At 56.2% G+C, this 18,254-nt stretch overlaps 1 protein-coding gene across 1 annotated transcript; it reads left to right on the top strand.

The window, feature by feature from the left end:
• The first annotated feature begins 1,182 nt into the window (after nucleotides 1–1,182).
• LOC135404689 (uncharacterized) lies at nucleotides 1,183–9,433 on the top strand. The gene is made up of 23 exons (XM_064639428.1): nucleotides 1,183–1,285; nucleotides 1,495–1,559; nucleotides 1,674–2,360; nucleotides 2,522–2,658; nucleotides 2,936–3,083; nucleotides 3,324–3,511; nucleotides 3,600–3,737; nucleotides 4,011–4,125; nucleotides 4,297–4,434; nucleotides 4,688–4,864; nucleotides 5,011–5,148; nucleotides 5,490–5,638; nucleotides 5,914–6,061; nucleotides 6,282–6,469; nucleotides 6,558–6,695; nucleotides 6,822–6,936; nucleotides 7,108–7,245; nucleotides 7,501–7,677; nucleotides 7,815–7,970; nucleotides 8,128–8,229; nucleotides 8,356–8,458; nucleotides 8,711–8,755; nucleotides 9,067–9,433. Exons 1-23 carry the CDS (start codon nucleotides 1,183–1,185, stop codon nucleotides 9,156–9,158), a joined length of 3,585 nt encoding a protein of 1,194 aa, XP_064495498.1. The 3' UTR covers nucleotides 9,159–9,433.
• Nucleotides 9,434–18,254: the final 8,821 nt, after the last annotated feature.

Here is an 18,254-nt window from a genome sequence, read left to right as displayed (position 1 = left end):
CTCTCTCAACTCCAAATCATCCAATACAGATTTGGCTTTGTATTTTTGAGCCCTTCAAAGCTTTCCTGGCCAGTTAGCTCTCTGCAGCAGAGGAAGGATTAGTGTTTTTGCAATATCCTCCCTTGTTTGGGGTGCTTTTGGAAGACTGAGGGAACTTTTGTTCCTCGAGGGCTTTTATCCCTTACCGGAATTATTCTATTCTTATCCCTTAACAGAAAACCCTTTGCAAACCAAACAATGCCAGGGTTTTTTGCTTCTGTTTAGTTTTTGAAATTGACACTCAATGGACCATTTGAAGGCAAATGAGTTGCTGCTGATTTCAGTACAGTTGCGACTAAAGGGGTCAAAGCAGCGTTCGTGCCCTTGCCCACACATTGTGTCACAGCCCCCGTGTTTAGGATGGCCACCAGCCAAGACTTCTCCCAAGGAGGCCATGCCAGCTTCTGTGGAGGCCCCGTGCCCTTCCCACTGCTGCTGTGTTGGCAGCCGAGAGGGCTCTTTCTGCTGCCACGAGCAGGCACAGGAGGGGAGTGTTTGCTCCTTTTTGGAGCCATTCCTAAAGTTCATGTCCAGCTGTCTCAGATGCTTTAGGGAATGGATTCCTTCCAACCTGGGGCAGGTTGACCAGGTTGGGGGAGGCCACAGGGCCCGTGTCCGTGTGTCACAGGGCCCTTTGTGACATGGTGGCCGTCGCCAATGGGGTGGGACAGGGCAGGGTGTCCAAGGGCCCTTTGTGACACGTCCTGATATAGGTGTTGGGCGGCAACGCGGCCGCGCCACAGTGCTCGGAGCACGCGTCTGGTCAGGACGGGACTGAGCGGTGCTGTGAGGAGTCTCCTCGCAGCCAACTCATTCGTTGCTGACCCGAAGCGATTCTGAGAGTTCTTTTTCTTGCAAGTTCCCTCGAGGCCATACCACAGGAGTTGGTGACCCGGAGGTTTTTCCGAGGCATCCACACTCCCTGTGGGAGTGGCCCTCGAGGCCAGGCCACAGGCCTTGGTGACCCGGAGCTTTTCTGGGCATCACCAGTGCCTGTGGAAGGTGCCTACGAGGCCAGACCACGGGACTTGGTCATCTGCAGTCCCTGTGGAAGGTACCCTCGAGGCCATTTTGTGAAATTTGCCCAACAAGGTCTTTTCTGAGGCGTCTCTCGTGCAAGTTCCCTTGAGACAAGACTGTGGGATGGCAGGGAGACGCTTCAGCCTGTTCAGGCTGCTGAGGAGAGAGAACAGGAGTGGCCCTGGGGTGGCCCCAGCACAGCAAGCTGAGGAACCTCTGCAGCAGGGTGAGTGCTGGAGCTGGGCCACAGGGCTGGTGGCTGCAGCCAGCTTGGCCCCTTCCTGTCCCCTCTGGACACGTTCAGGGAAAAAGGAGGGGGAAAGAGGGGCCACTGGGCACCCCAGGGCCGGCCCTGCCTGTGGAGTGCAGGGCTGGGCTGTGTTCCCTGGCCTCTCCTGCAGCCCCTCAGCTCCACCTGCGCTCGCTGTTTGACAGATCCAGGCCAGGACTGGACGGAGGAGCAGGACCGCCCCCGTGGCCGCTTCCGCAGAGCAGTTCAGGTACCTGCAGCCATCCCCCCCTGGGCTGGGCCTGCTGTCCCTGCTCCGCCTGGCACTGCTGGTGGAGCGTTCCCATGGACTTCCCTCTCTTCCCTGCCCTTTCTTCTCCTGCAGAGGTTGCTGAAAATCATGCGCATTCGGCGTAGAACACCCAGAACCACACCACCTGAGCTCGTGTCAGAGCCTGACACCAGGCCAGCTGAGCTCAAGGAGAAGCCTGATGGCAGCACCGCGCCGATTGATTGCACGGCAACCTCTGACACCGCTGTGAGCGAGGACACGGCCAACCCTGACACCGCACTGGCCGACCACATTGCAAAGGATGACACAGAACCCAGTCATTGCACAGCAAAGCCTGACACCGCTTTGGCTGAAGACACAACCGGCTCTGACACCGCAGCCACTGATGTCATGGCCAAGGCTGACATGGCACTGATGCCAATGGATGGCACATCACACTCTGACGCGGCACCGATGGACGGCACAGCAAAGCCTGACACCGCTTTGGCTGGTGACACAACCGGCTCCAACACTGACCTCGTGGCACAGGCTGACATCACACCGATGCCGACTGAGGGCAGAGTAAGCTCTGATGAGGCACCGATGGATGACGCAGCAAACCCTGAGACTGCCGTGACCGATGACACAACCAACACTGAAACCACAACAAGTGACCTCATGGCAGAGGGTGACGCCACGAGTGAGGGCATCGGAAACGCTGCCACCACGCCAGTTGAGAGTGTGACTGATGCTCCCAGTGTGCACTTTTTGGAGGGGAAAGGTGTCTCCAGTTGGAAGCCAGTAAGCAGCCTGTGGCCAGGGTTTAAGTCCCCCAGGGGTCTTGTGGCCTCTCAAGTTGGGTCTGCTGGCCCCCTAAGCCTTTGAGGCCAGCAGAGTGTGGTGGGAAGGGAAGCACCTGCTCCCTCTGGTAGCTCCTCAACTGTCCCCCACTGCCTCTCCAGGTGCCGGCCATCGTTTGGTACATCCACCATGACCTCACCTCCCACGTGTCTCCGCACACTGACATCTGCAGGCTCGCTGAGGCACACCCACGGGATGTGGTGATGACTCTCCTGCGCTGTGCCCCAGAGTGTGACAGGTACAGGGCCCAGCTGCCTTGCTGGCTCAGGGATCACCAACCCTTACAGCCCATCACCCTGCAGAGCCTGCCCTATGTGGTCTGCCAGACAGATGGAGACTTCCAGGACCCTTGGGCCCCTCCATTTCCCATCCCTGGCCTGTCAGTCCCCAATACTGCTGCCATGTGCCCTCCCTGCCCCTCAAGGCACCGTGGCTCTGTCACCTAGGACCCCACAGATGCCCAGGCCACAGTGCCGGGGCTGAGACCCCCCTGATGCAGAGCTCTGGCTCCACAGAGCTGCTGCAATGATGTGGAGAAGCATCGGCTCCTCGGGAACAGCAGTGGAGAAGGTGCTGCCAACACTGCTCCAAGTGATGGAGGACTGGCCAGTGCACGGAATGTCCACCTCCGATGGCGACAACAGAGACGTGTTTGCCCTGGCTGTGAGTTTCTAGAAGTGGCCTTTGCTCCTCCCCACGTCGCCTCTCCAGTGACTCTCCATCCTCCCCCACCCCTGCATCTCCCTGCCTCAGGCCTTGGGCTGCAAATGTGGCTGAGGGGCAGGTTCAGGGACACCAGGTCGGCTGCTCCCCCTGCCTCTCCCCAGCCTCTCCCTCCCACACTCGGGCCCTGCCACGTGGACCTCTCGCACTGAGCGCTGTCTCTGTGTGCTTTGATTGCAGGCAACCCTGGCACTGTGGCTGATCATCCAGGAGACCACATGCCAGGATGCAGTCATGAATTACGTCCCCCGCCTGCTCGTGGCTCTGATGTTCCAAGTGTCCATGAGCACAGAGCAGGTACCAGAAGAGGTGAACGCCTTCTGGAGGGGATGCCTGGACCAACACCGCCTTCCCACCCAGCCCAACAGGTGCTCCATCCCAGTCCTCTCTCCCTGCCATGCCCTCGGGGCTGGGGCCAGCGCTCCCAGCATGACCTGGCCTTTGCTCTGCACACAGGTTTTTGATAGAGACCATCAAGGTCCTGCTCTGCCACCTGCCGTGGGAGGATATTTGGATGGCAAGGAAGCGCAGGCTTGCCTGGGACCCACTCCTAAATTCTGACACCCATCACTATGCAGTGGGTCTGCATGTCAGGTGAGACAATCTTGTCTCTGCTGCTCCCATCATCTCTACCCTGGGCACAGGGCACTCCACACAGCCCCTATAGGTGTAGGGCAGAGGGCCTTGGCCCCAAGGGATGGCCGAGCAGCTTGGAAAAGGCTGCGCGAGGTGGGTGCACAGGAGGAGCCACCTGCCATAGTGCCCACATCCCGTCCTGGGCTGCTGGGAAAAGACCAAGACTCTGTGAGTCACTGCTGGGAGAGCTTTACCCACCCTGCTCAGGGTTCATGCTTTTCCCCCTGACAGGGAGATGCGCCGCCAACTGACCCCCTCCCATTCCCCACTGGCAATCCACCTGCTGGGGCTGCTCAGCTCTGAGGACCCCCGTTGGGAGCTGCCTGCCCTGGAGTTCCTTGTGGAGGTGAGCCCGATGGCCAGCGCTGCCTGGCCCGCCTGCCTCCCCCTCTCTGCCCTCTCACAGCTGCAGCCGCCCAGGATGGTGCCTGCACCCTGTGCTGCTGCCTGGGCCCAGCCCTGGGCAGCTCCAGGCTCCTGCTGTCCGGGTACCCTGTCACTGCTCTCTGCCTTCCAGCTCCTGGACTATCTGGACGGAAGGAGATGTCAGAGCAGTGTTGAGCAGATCCTGTCAAGGCACCTGCAGAGCGAGTGCCCAGAGAGACGTCGCCTGGCTCTCCGAGGCCGCATGGTGCTCTGGACAGATCTGTCAATGGTGAGAAGGACACCCGGCTGAAGCCACACGGGCAACCTGGGGCTGGGGAAGGCAGTCCCTTGGGCTTGGCAGGGCTCTGGCAGCTGTGGATGCTCTTCCCAGCTCTCCTGCCTCCCTGTTCTGCTGCCCTGGCCCTGTGGGACAGGTCTTTGGCCTCTGGGCCCCGGAGCAGCAGGGTGGGGTTGCACCGCCAGAGAGCTGTTGGTGGGGCAGCTGTTCAGGGCTTGACAGCACAGCACTGTGTTCCACACAGGCCCAAAGCATCTGCAGCCTGTCTCAACACCTCCTGGAGCTGCTGCCTGATGCAGACGGAGAGCTGGTCGTGATGACCCTCTCTGTGTTTGTGACTGTGATCCGGGACAAAGACATTCGGGCATTCATCTCCACTGCCCCCAAGCTGGCTGAGGCGCTCCGGCCACTCTTAGACAACGTAAGGCTTTGTGTCCCCAGTCCACAGGCACTGGCTGCTGCCAGGAAACTTTGTGCCCTGTGGATGTTCAGGCTTGTGCCTGTGCCTGGTTGGCCTGGAGCATCCAGTGCTGAGATCTTTTTCTCTTCTTTTGCACCCATGTGCAGCTGTCCTCCTTTCACTTCTTCCAAACGGTGATGGAGGTACTGGTGGAAGGGGGAACACAGCCCTTGGAGATGCAGATGCACCAGAGCCTGGTGCTGTGGTTCTTCCTGCACTATGATGAGCACCAGTGCGTGGCAGAGGTGAGCACTGTGGGCTCTGGGGTCCCCGTGGCAGGGGTTGAGCTGCCTCCTGCCCTGGGGTTTTGTGGCCTCCAGTCTCGTGGTCGGGAACCAAGACCTGGCCACAGAAATTCAATACAGCTGCCATTCCAGATTTTTATGGAGGGGAAAGGTGTCTGTAAGTAAGCAGCCTGTGGCCAGGGCTCAAGTGCCCCAGGGGTCTCGTGGCCTCTCATGCCAGGTCCGCTGGCCCCTAAGCCTTTGAGGCCACACTGTGTGGTGGGAAGGGAAGCATTTCTCGGTGAAACTGGGCAACCTGCTCCCTCTGGCACCTCTTCAACTCTCCCCCACTGCCTCTTCAGGTGCCGACCATCGTGAGATCCATGCACCAGTGCCTCACCTCCCACGTGGCTCCAGGTGTCACGATGCACAAGAACATCTGCAGGCTCGCTGAGGCACACCCACAGGATGTAGTGATGACTCTCCTGCGCTGTGCCCCAGTGTGTGACAGGTACAGGGCCCAGCTGCCTTGCTGGCTCAGGGATCACCAACCCTTACAGCCCATCACCCTCTAGAGCCTGTCCTATGTGGTCTGCCAGACAGATGGAGACTTCCAGAAACCTCGGGCCCCTCCATTTCCCAGCCCTGGCCTGTCAGCCCCCAATCCTACTGCCACATGCCCTCCCTGCCCCTCAAGGCACCGTGGCTGTCACCTGGGCCCCCACAGATGCCCAGGCCACAGTGCTGAGGCTGAGACCCCCCTGACCCAGAGCTCTGGCTCCACAGAGCTGCTGCAATGATGTGGAGCAGCATTGGCTCCTCGGGAACAGCAGTGGAGAAGGTGCTGCCAACACTGCTCGGAGTGATGGAGGACTGGCCAGTGCACGGAATGTCCACCTCCGATGGCGACAACAGAGACGTGTTTGCCCTGGCTGTGAGTTTCTAGAAGTGGCCTCTGCTCCTCCCCATGTCACCTCCCCCACCCCTGCATCTCCCTGCCTCAGGCCTTGGGCTGCAAATCTAGCTGAGGGCAGGTTCAGGAACACCAGGCAGGCTGCTCCCCCTGCCTCTCCCCTGACCTCTCCCTCCCACACTTGAGCCCTGACACATGGACATCTTGCACTGAGCGCTGTCTCTGTGTGCTTTGATTGCAGGCAACCCTGGCACTGTGGCTGATCATCCAGGAGCCCAAGTGCCAGGATGCAGTCATGAATTACATCCCCCGCCTGCTCGTGGCTCTGCTGTTCCAAGTGTCCATGAGCACAGAGCAGGTGCCAGAAGAGGTGAACACCTTCTGGAGGGGATGCCTGGAGCAACACCACCTTCCCACCCAGCCCAACAGGTGCTCCATCCCAGTCCTCTCTCCCTGCCATGCTCTCAGGGCTGGGGCCAGGGCTCCCAGCATGACCTGGCCTTTGCTCTGCACACAGGTTTTTGGTCCAGACCATCAAGGCCCTCTTCTGCCGGCTGCAGTGGGACAATGAGGTGGTGTCAGTGGAGCGCAAGTGTGGCTGGGACACGCTCCTCTATGCTGACACCCAGCACTATGCAGTGGGGCTGCTGGCCAGGTGAGACACCCTTGTCCCTGCTGCCCCCATCATCTCTGCCCTGGGCACGGGGCACCCCACACAGCCTGCTGGGAGAGCTTTGCCCACCCTGCTCAGGCTCCATGGTTCCTTCTTTCCCCCTGACAGGGAGATGCGCCACGTCTTGATCCCTTTCTATTCCCGGATGGCAATCCACTTGCTGGGGCTGCTCAGCACTGAGGACCCCTGTTGGGAGCTGCCTGCCCTGGCGTTCCTGGTGGAGGTGAGCCCGATGGCCAGCGCTGCCTGGCCCGCCTGCCTCCCCCTCTCTGCCCTCTCACAGCTGCAGCCGCCCGGGATGGTGCCTGCACCCTGTGCTGCTGCCTGGGCCCAGCCCCGGGCGGGTCCAGGCTCCTGCCACCCGGGCACCCCATCACTGCTCTCTGTCTTCCAGGTCCTGGACTTTCTGGACAGGAGTAAATGTTGTGACAGTGTCCTGCCCATCCTCTCAAGGAACCTGCGGAGCCAGTGCCCAGAGAGGCAGCGCCTGGCGCTCAGAGGCCTCCTGGTGCTTGCTGTGGATCCCTCAATGGTGAGAAGGGGACACCCGGCTGAAGCCACACGGTCAGCCTGGGGCTGGGGAGGGAAGGTGCTTGGGTTTGGCTGGGCTTTGGAAGCTGTGGCAGCTGCTCTCAGCTCTCCTGCCTCCCTGTTCTGCTGCCCTGGCCCTGTGGGACAGGCCTTTGGCCTCTGGGCCCCGGGGCAACAGCGCGGGGTTGCATCGCCAGAGAGCTGTTGGTGGGGCAGCTGTTCAGGGCTTGACAGCACAGCACTGTGTTCCACACAGGCCCAAAGCATCTGCAGCCTGGCTGAAAGCCTCCTGGAGCTGCTGCCTGATGCAGATGGAGAGCTGGTCGTGATGACCCTCTCTGTATTTGAGAGTATGCTCCAGGATGAAGACATTCGGGCATTCGTCTCCACTGCCCCCAAGCTGGCTGAGGCACTCCGGCCACTCTTTGACAACGTAAGGCTTTGTGCCCTCCACCTCCAGGCACTGAGTGCTGCCAGGAAACTTTGCCCTGTGGATGTTCAGGCCTGTGCCTGTACCTGGTTGGCCTGGAGAATCCAGTGCTGAGGTCTTTTTCTCCTCTTTTGTCCCAGGACAACACCCACGTGCAGCTGCTCTCCATTCACCTCTTCCGAGAGGTGATGGAGCTGCTGGTGGAAGAGGGAACACAGCTCTTGGAGACACAGGTGCACCAGAGCCTGGTCCCACTGTTCATCCATGGGCATGACGAGAACCAGTGCGTGGCAGAGGTGAGCACTCGTGGGCTCTGGTGTCTCTGTGCACAGGGCTGGGCTGCCTCCTGCCCTGGGGCCTCAAGGGCTCCAGCCTCCTGTTGGCCTTGGAGCAGGGACACAGGGGCTGTGCCCTGGGCTGTGGTGCCATGTCCCGCTCTCTGCTGCTCTGCAGGCCTCTCGGGAAGTGCTGCTTTGCGCTGCCAGGTTCCTCAAGAGAAGGGACCTGGAGAAGCTGTTGAGGAAAGAGCAGCACTTCAAGTTCTGTGATTGCCTGGTAAGGATGACCCTGAAGGCCCAGCCTCAGGCTGGACAAGCCCCCAGGCCCCGATGCCAAGTGTGCGGGGCTGGCCCTGTGCCCCTGCCACTGCTGCAGCCACAGACACCCCCCTGCCCTCTGCAGATGGACAAGGACGTGAGCCGAAGGGCCGAGCACCTGCACCAGGCCCTGCCCTACCTGCAGAGCCCACAGCAGCCCCTGCGAGAGGCGGCCGTCAGGTTCATGGGTGAGCCCCAAGCCCGCGGTCCCTCCCTCCCCACTGCAGCTCAGCCCCAGCCCCGGCTGCTCCAGCGGCAGCAGGATGTGGCCCAGGGATGTGCTGGGGAGCCCCGAGTGCCCTGGCGGCTGCTACTGCCCTCTGCCAGCCACACCCTTGGGTGTCCTGATGCCGGAAGGCCCCGGGATCAGCCCTGCCAGGCCAGGAGGCCGTGGGGGGGGAGCTGTGCTGCTGGGGCCCTGACACACTCTCTGTTCCCAGGGATTGCTGCCTGGCACATGCAAGACCTGCAGCTCCTCATGAGGGGTGAGTGAGGACAGTGGGCTCTCACTGGGGACTGGCAGGGGGGAGCACAGACCCTGGGCAGGGAGCTGCAATCCCTGCCCTGCCTGCGCGGGGCTCTGCTCCCTGCACGGACAAGGGGCGCTGTGGGCAGAGCAGGGACACATTTCAGGGGCAGGGGGAGGATTGGGGGCCAGCACCTTCCCGCTCATCCTGTTGACCCCTGCTCCCTGCTGGCCATGGCAAGAGCTGGCTGGGATGGCCCTGGCAGGAAGGGCTCCTCAGGTTCCCACACATCCAGGCTCTGACCGTGGCTCCGTTCCTCTCTCTTCCAGCCTTTGAAGCCATGAGCCAGGACGACTGCCCGTCCTACTGCACCATGCGGACTGAATTCTTGTCCGCTTTTAGACGGGCAGTAACAAAGTAATCTCCAGCCAGACAACCTGCGTCCCTCCAACAGCACTGGAAGACCAAGGGACGAGACCACTTCTCATCGGAGCTGGAGATTCAGCTGATGCTGGGCCCAACTGAGCCAGCCGGCAAGGCCAGGCAGCTCCTGGCCTGCCCACCTCTATGAACAGCCCCTTCCCTTCCCAAACCTTCCCTTCCCAAACCTTCCCAAACCTTCCCAAACCTTCCCAAACCTTCCCAAACCTTCCCAAACCTTCTCCTGCCCACACTTAATCCTCCCTTTCCCCTTAGCTTAAGGTTCATCCCTTCCCTTCCCCTTAGATTAATAAACATCAGCTCCCCTCCTCTCCCCTCCCCTTCCCAAACCTTCCCCTTCCTCCCCAAGCCTTCCCTTCCCAAACCTTCTCTCCCCTCCCCTTTCCTTCTCCTGCCCACACTTCATCCCTCCCTTTCCCCTTAATTTAAGAAACTTCATCCCTCCCCTTCCCCTTAGAGTAATAAACACAAGCTCCCCTCCCTCCCAAACCTTCCCTTCCCTCCCCTCCCCTCCCTTTCCCTCCCCAAACCTTCCCAAACCTTCCCTTCCCAAACCTTCCCTTCCCTTTCCCAAACCTTTCCAAACCTTCCCAAACCTTCTCCTGCCCACACTTAATCCTCCCTTTCCCCTTAGCTTAAGAAGGTTCATCCCTTCCCTTCCCCTTAGATTAATAAACATCAGCTCCCCTCCTCTCCCCTCCCCTCCCCTTCCCAAACCTTCCCTTTCCTCCCCAAACCTTCCCCTGTCCACACTTCATCCCTCCCTTTCCCCTTAGCTTAAGAAGATTCATCCCTCCCATTCCCCTTAGATTAATATCAGCTCCCCTCCCTTCCCCTCCATCCCCTTTCCTTCCCTCCCCAAACCTTCCCAAACCTTCCCTCCTCTCCCCTCCCCAAATCTTCCCTCCCCTTCCCTCCCCTCCTCTCCCCTCCCCTTCCCTTCCCAAACCTTCCCTCCCCTTCCCTTCCCAAACCTTCTCTTCCCTCCCCTCCCCTTCCCTTCTCCTGCCCACACCTCATCCCTCCCTTTCCCATTACCTTAAGAAGCTTCATCCCTCCCCTTCACCTTACATTAATAAACATTCACTTTCTCCCCCTGACCCGCATCTTTGTGGAACCCAATCGCCACAAACCTCAGCCCTGCAGCTCACGGGCCCGCTCCTGCCTTGCTTTTGCCCCTTGTGCTGTGGGCACACACACACAGGGACAAGGGCACTTCAGGCTGCCCCTGTCCCTAGGGCTCTGGGACACATTTAAAACTGCTTTAGCACAGGTCCCACCAGCAGCTGCTCTCCAGTGCCACAGGGAGCCTGGCAAGCTGGGCACGCACCCACTCAGCAAATCCCCGGCAACTCTGCTCTGCCTCAGGCAACACCTCAGCTCAACCATTGCAGCCGGGCTGGGGCCCTTCTGTCCCACACTCAGTCGCAGCACTGACTGTCTCAGAGACAACACCTTCAGGACATCAACCTCAGGCCTACCCACAGGGTACCTGAGTACTCCCAAACAACAACAAAAATACCACCAATCTGCTCTACACCTATTCATCAACCCCTGCAAGCACCCCAAAGCACAAGCATCACACCTCAGCCACACACCCTGGCTGACAGCAGAAAGCACCAGCCATCTCCTTGCCATAGGATCAAGATGTTGATCTGTTCTCTACACACTCAGCTCTCCTTCCTCCCCACCTGATTTTATTGTGCTCATTACCTGACTACACACGCTGAGCTTCTTGGCCTCCAAATGTTTATAACTATCTTGGTCTCGAAAATTCTCGTCTCCTCTGCACCTTCTCTACTCAGAAGAAATGTAGGGTTTTTTTGGTTCCTTTTTTTTTCCCCCTAACTCTTACAAGCAAACTGCTGTTTGGATCGATGGAATCATTTGCTCCTCCTTTACTGTCTTGGAAACAAAGGCACAACTTTAGAGCCTCTACTCTTTCTCTCCCTTACCATCAGGATTAAGGCATAAAGGAGCTTCTCTGGGCTGCATGCAGGTGACATTGTCTTGGCAATAACCCAGAACTAGCTCGGAGTGAAACTGTGTTCACCCAGCACAAGAGTGTATGGAACAGACCCAAGACTAGTGCTGCCATTCTGTTCAGAAGGCAGAGAAATTCACATGCACACATCAAACTCTTCTTGTGCAAGCATGTGGAGAGCTGAGCAGAAACACAACCCCAGCTATCCAAGTCTCCACGTACCTCTCTGTGTGCTAAGCAAGAGGAGGAATGGACACCTTCGTCTGAGTTTGTAGGTGTACTTTACAAGTTAACTCTTCCAAGTCTTCTGGTAGTCTCCAAAGCAGAGAGACTTCACAGCCCCTGCTCCAGCGCCTGCACCCTCCAGCTACGGCACCTGAGACCTTTTGCTCTTCAGCTCCCCAAACGCATCAGCTGCAACAGCAGCCTAAGGCAACCTAAAGCAGAGGGGCACAAAGAGCTGCGGGAAGGAACAGCCCTGTGTCCATGCAGACACACACAGCACGCAGCTGCAACACAGGCATGCGAGGAAAAGCCCCAGCTCTACCAGTCCTCTTCGGGAGCCTTCATTCATTGCAAGAGGAGCCCAGCTCAGCTTCTCCTCCAGAACAAGCGGCTTCGAAGCTGTGAGGTTTCAATGCCTGAGATGTGGTCTTCTGAATGTCCACTGCAGCTGGATGGTGCCGAGGCTGGATGAGAGCTTGCAGCCTTTTCTGGGCATTTGTTTCTTTCCTTTTTTCTTTTCTTGTCCTTTTCCAGACCACTCTTCTCACCTCAACCCTTCATCTTTCTTATTCTACCCAGACCGGAGCGGAGTGCCCCTGGTTTGCCACCTCCTTTCCTCCTTGCCCCCTTGCCCATGCTCTTTTCTTCTTTGAGAGCTCCAAGTTTTGCAGGAGCACCAAGGCAAGGCTCCTTCCAGCCTCAGACAGAGCAGGGGGCTTCCCATTGCCTCCTTTGGAGAGAGCAGGTGGAACAGCTTCAGCAATGTTATTGTTCCTCACAGGGAAGCAACCCTTCTGCCAGAAAAACTTGGAGAGTCTTTTAGCAGACTTCTGACAGGCCTCCTTCCAAGGCTTTTAAGTTCTTTGATCTGTCCCTATTAGCTGGAGAAAAGAAGTGTGGGAGATTTTTTGGAGCTCAGATGGGACAGGTGTCATGGTTTGAGATTTTCCCAAATCCTAATTCCCTAGTCCTAGCCCCCTTCCCCATCTCAACCTAATGTGGGATGGGTTTTTCCAGACAAAACACACCAGACTCAAAGTGGGGAAAAGGGAATATATTACAATGACTGTACAAATAAATATTATAATACATTATACACATGATCACAACTATCTCTACCATGACATAAGTATTTACAATGGATCAGATCTCCTCTCCCCTCCAAATAAAAGTCCAGGAGGGAAAGAAGGACAGATCCCTTTCCAGTCTCTGAACAGCAGTATCTTCTAAGGCAGCAGGTTCTCCTCATCCGTCTTCCATGCAGAGTTGCAACTGGATTGTTGTAGCTGGATCCCTTTTCAATACACACAAGGGGGGGTCTCCAAGCCCCTCGGCTCTCCTTCGGTCCAAGCGAAGGCCTCACCTGTGGACTGCCAGCAGGGACCAGACTCGCGTCACCACAGGCATATCACGAAATGCAGGGGCATCTTCGTGAAAGTCCCTTCCTCAGGGGTTCACCCCTGAGTCAGAACATCTTGGGCAGCATTCAGTTGCAAGCCTTTGCCTCAAGAGTTCTACCAGAGCTCCTGTGCTCCGTCTCAGGCTGCCAGGCTTGTCAGCAGCAGCGGGGGGGCCAAGGTCAACTCCCCCTGCATTCCTTCTCCGTCCCGGTCAAGCTTCAGGACACTTTTGAGCTTCTTAGCTCCTCTCTGCAAGTGCTGTAGCACTCCAAGGCTCTTTCAAGTAAGAGTCTATCATCTTCCTCCTTTCTCGGAGGTCTCAAAGGAGTTTCGGAGGGTCTGGGTCAGTTCTTACCCCCAAAACTCTGTAACTCTGCTGCTGACTCTCTTTTCCTCGGCTCTCCTTCCAGGAGTCCTTTCTCTGGTGCTGCATGTCTTTGTTGCTTCTTCGGTTCAGTTCTTATCTGTCCTGGCTCTCTGCCACCGTTTCTCTGGTCAGTGTTGGCTGCTGCTTCGCCGGTCGCTGCCCACGATGCAGAAACATCTCCCGGCATAACTACAGACACTTAGCCCAGTCTAAGACTGTTCCAAGTCTCTGCAGTCCCCCCAACTGGGGGCTGGGGGGGCCAGAGCCCTCCAAGGGACTCCGAGCCCCTTCCTCGTGGCTCTACAACATGGCCACCTCTCCTGCAAACAACTAAACTACAACCCTTCTTCTTCCAGTCAGCTTGTGGTGTGTTTACATTTTTCAGGAGCGCAGATTGGACAAATCTCAAGTGTTACCACCCCTGGGGGTTACCACTTCTCAGCCTCTGAGGGAAAACCTAGTTCAAACCATTACAACATGCACACATGTATTTCAGTGTGAAGCTGTGCAAGAGCCTCCCTGGGCACTGCCCTGTACCTTTGTACGTGTGTACACCTGTGCCCGTGGTTGTTTCCCGTGTGTAGAAGCTCATCCCATGAGCGGTTGCACACAATGTCATGTAAGGCAGGCTCTGCTGACATCCTCCTGGGTAGTTTCAGTGTTGCCTTCTGAGGACTTCCCTTCTCTGATTTTACCAGCTAACTCCTGCCCTGCCAAGTTGTGGCAAGGCAGGGGCAGGAGCAAGAAAACCAGTCTCTGTGTCCAATACAGAAGGTGGGAGGGTGGGAGGCAATTCCCTCTTGGGATGGATTCTGCTGATGAAGAGTGTTCTGTCTCTTTTGGGCTGTAGAGTTGCTGCCAAAGGTGTGTGCAGACGGACAGATAAACAAGGTCAAGATGACCAAGTAAGAAATGATGAGGGAACACACGGCAGAACACTTTACAACTGTTGTAATCTTGGCCTGCCTGAAAAGAAGATGAAGAAAAAGTTTTAAGATTTGTCTTGTAATTCCGTAGTCTTTCTTTGACTTTAAAGTTTTTGAAGAAAACTGTAGGATGTTTTTGCAGCTCCTTCTGTTGTAAACTAATTTTAAACGGTGAAAAACGAACACAGAGGTCTTGAGTATTTGTCTCAGTAGTTAACAAAGTCCAGCGAAAGGTCAATAATGGTTGGGATATAAATGGATGTTAATTAGGCATTGTCACTGGAACCCGACAACAAAAATTTCTGTGGAAAATCACAGAATTTTCCTCCCAGAAGATTTATTTTGCTACCCAGTGAAGAGACTCTCTAAGTAAAATACCTAATTAATATTTGTCAGTGCAACCTACACAAGCCTACACATGGGTCTCTTGTGTTTGCCACTGGGTGGTGTGGGGAGAGAAGTGGTCACAGTGTTTTTCCCAGTCCCTTATTTTACTGGCAGAGAATCTGTATGGCTTTTTAGCACTATTAAACCCAAATATAACTCCAAGTATGTTTGGTTAGAACAATGAATAAACTCTCTGATTGAAAATCAGGATTAGTGTTCCCTTTGTTGCCAGTAAACACTTTGATGGGTGGCTTGAGCTCCAAAATACATCTGAGATACTGTTGTTGATACTTAAATTTGTCATTTTGGCAATATCAGCTGAAGACCAGGAAACTTTGTTCTCCTCACAACAACCAACTCCCATATTAGTCTATTAGATTTTTCATGCTGATTTTGCCAGTTCCAAGTAAATGTCTGTTTTGTAATGTTGCAGCAAATCCAAAGACAATTTAGATATGCCAGCAGGTTGTCTTCTACCAAGAGCTTGTTCAATCCCATTGGATTTTTGGGATTCATAAAAGTGTAATTTAAACAGCTGTTTTGATTGGCAACACCAGGAAATTTTAGGATTTTTTTTCCAAAACACACCTGCTGAATGCAGTTTTGATCCTCTTCTAGTAGTTTGTAATTGCATTGCCTGATAATTTGACTGCAAGCCAGCAGGTTAACTGAAAAGCAGAGTTTCAGCTTTATTTTAGGTATGTGATGACTTTGGCAACCAGTGATGAGTTGTGCCAGCATGGTCCCAGCTGCCCTCAGAATGCTCCCGGTCACCCCCAGTATGACACAGCCACCTTCACTGTGAGCCCAGTTGCTCCCAGTATGATCCCAGTTGTCCCTAGCAGGGTCTCAGTAGCTCCCAGTTCCTCCCAGTGTGATCCCAGTTGCTCCTAGTTGCCCCTAGCACAGACCCAGTTGCTCCCATTATGATCCTGGTCTGATCCCATTATGATCCCAGTACGATTGCAGTTGCCCCCTGCATGATCCCAGTTTGTCCCAGTTGCCTCCAGCATAGATCCAGTCAATCCAAGTATGATCCCAGTCTTCCCCCAGCATGGTCCCAGTCAATCCCAGTTGTCCCACTGTAGATCCATTCACTCCCAGTTCCTCCCAGTTGCCCCCAGCATGGTCCAAGCCGCTCCCCATGTGGTCCCAGTCACCCCCAGTATGGTTGCAGACACTCCCAGTATATCCCAGTTGCCCTCAGCATGCTCATAGTCACACCCGGTTACTTCCACTTGCCCCAGGATGGTTCCAGTTTCCATCAGGATGATCCCAGTCACTCCCAGTTTATGCCAGTTGCCTCCAGCATGCACCCTGTCACTCCCAGTTACTCCCACTTGCTTCCAGCATGATCCCAGTTGCTCCAAGGATGTTCCCAGTTGGCTTCCAGCATGGCCCCACTGGCTCCCAGTTCCCCCCTGTGTAGTTCCAGTCACTCCCAGTTTGATCCTGGTCCCTTACAGTCACTCCCACTATAATTCCAGTATGGTGGTGGTCACTCCCACTATGATCCCAGTCACTGCCAGTCACTCCCAATAGGATCCCAGTTGCCCCCAAGGTGGTCCCAGTTGCTCCCAGCCACCCCCAGGATGGTTCCTTTCACTCTCAGGGACTCCCACTCTGAGTCCAGTATGGCCCCAGTCACTCCCAGTCACTCCCTGGAGGATGCCATTTGCCCCCTGCATGGTCCCAATTGCTCCCAGTATGAGTCCAGTCACTCCCAGTATGATCCCAGTAACTTCCAGACACTTCCAGTACAAAGCCAGTTTGATCCCACTCATCCCCAGTATGGCTGCAGTCCCTCTCACACACTCTCAGTAGTATTGTAGTCACTCCCAGTAAGACCCCAACAGGACCCCAGTAGGGGCCCAGCTGTTCCCAGTAGGATCCCAGTTGCGCCCAGCAGGGTTCCAGTCCCTCCCAGTATGATCCCTGTCACTCCCAGCCACTCCTTGTATATCCCAATTGCCTCCAGCATGCTCCCATGCTCCCCAGTGACCCCCCAGTCACTCCCAGTACGCTCCCAGTCATTCTCAGTATGATCCCAGTCACTCCTGGTCTCTCCTACTATATCCCAGTTGCCCCCAGTGTGGTCCCACTCACTCCCAGTTGCTCCCAGTAGCTTCCAGTATGATCCCAGTTGCTCACAGCCACTCCCAGTCACCCCCAGTGGGGTCCTAGTGCCTCCCAGTATGATCCCAGTCAATTCCAGTGTGATCCCACTTGCTCCAAGTATATCCCAGTTGCACCAACATGGTCCCAACTGCCCTCAGAATGCTCCCAGTCACTCCCAGTATGACCTCAGCCACCCTCACTGTGGGCCCAGTTGCTCCCATTATGATCCCAGTTGTGCCCAGCATGGTCCCAGTTGCTCCCACTTCCTCCCAGTGGGATCCTAGTAGCTCCCAGTTGCCCCTAGCATAGAACCAGTTGCTCCCAGTATGATCCTAGTCTGATCCAGTATGATCCCAGTACAATCACAGTTGCCACCAGTATGATACCAGTGACTTCCAGACACTTCCAGTACAAAGCCAGTTTGATCCCACTCATCCCCAGTCTGGCTGCAGTCCCTCTCACGCACTCCCAGGATTATTGCAGTCACTCCCAGTATGATCCCAGTATGACCCCAGTAGGGGCCCAGCTGCTACCAGTATGATCCCAGTTGCCCCCAGTGTGGTTCCAGTTGCTCCCAGTCACCCCTACTGTGGTTCCAGTCACTCCCAGTATATCCCAGTTGCCTCCAACGTGCTGCCAGGTGCTCCCAGTATGATCCCTGTTCCCCAGTTCTGGTCCCACTGGATCCAGTCGGGGTCTTGGTGTATCCCGGTGTCCCCCCTGTCCCCCCACCCCGGTGTCACCCCCTTTTCTCTCCCCACAGAGCTCCTGAGCCGGCGGCGGCCGCAGCCCCTCCCCGGGGCCTCGGGCCCAGCCTGGACCCCCCCCGTCCCCGTGAGGATTTTGGGGGGGTCGTGTGTCCCCCCCTCCCCTGCTGTCACTCTGCCTCTGCCCGGTTGCTCCCAGTGATCCCAGTAAAGCTTCCCAGTTCTCCCCAGTCCTGGTTATTGGGGGGCAATGGGGAGAGGATTTGGGGGACCCCACCTGACCTCTTTTTTTGGGGTGGTGGGACCCCAAACTGAGTTGGATGAAGCTGGGGATTGAGGGGATGAAGTGGAAGATGTGAGAGGAGGGGAAAAATGGGGCTTGGGACCCCCAGAGTAATCCGGGTGGGGTGGGGATTGAGGAGACTATGGAAAAGTGGAAGGAACAGGGAGAAGGGTGGAAAAGGCGGGTCTGGTGGGGCAGATGGTCCCATGGGGGTCTTTTGGCACAGGGGGGTTGGCAAAGGGTGGTGGCCCCCCTGAGGTCCCAACTTCCTGTGGGGTGCTGGGGACTGATGGATCCAATCTCAGCCTTGGATTATGCCAACAGTTTGTTTAGAGGAATTACAGGGGTGTGACTGAACCACTTTTGTTCCCCAGGTTTTAACAATGGCAAATCAGATCTATTGATAGAAAGGAATTTATTTAGGGTTCCAAATGATCAGACAAAAGATCTTCATCAGAATTATTTACTGCACAAGACAAACACTAAAACTACCAGGAGCACAGGATAAGTGCTCTACACTAAAGCAATTGTTGAAGCAATTCTACTCAAGCTGGCAAAAAAGTAATAATTCTTAATTAGAAATGGATGGAACTCCCCCAGACCAATGCTCGGGGGGAGATCTCTGCTCACAACCTCCAGCAGTGACCTTGGGGGGGTCCCCAGCCAAGGCAGGAATCTC

This window comes from Pseudopipra pipra, chromosome W, assembly GCF_036250125.1.
Source record: "Pseudopipra pipra isolate bDixPip1 chromosome W, bDixPip1.hap1, whole genome shotgun sequence".
Taxonomy (NCBI): Eukaryota; Metazoa; Chordata; class Aves; order Passeriformes; family Pipridae; genus Pseudopipra; species Pseudopipra pipra.
The sequence above is the reverse complement of the archived record's forward strand: the minus strand, read 5'-3'. Positions and strand labels throughout refer to the sequence as shown.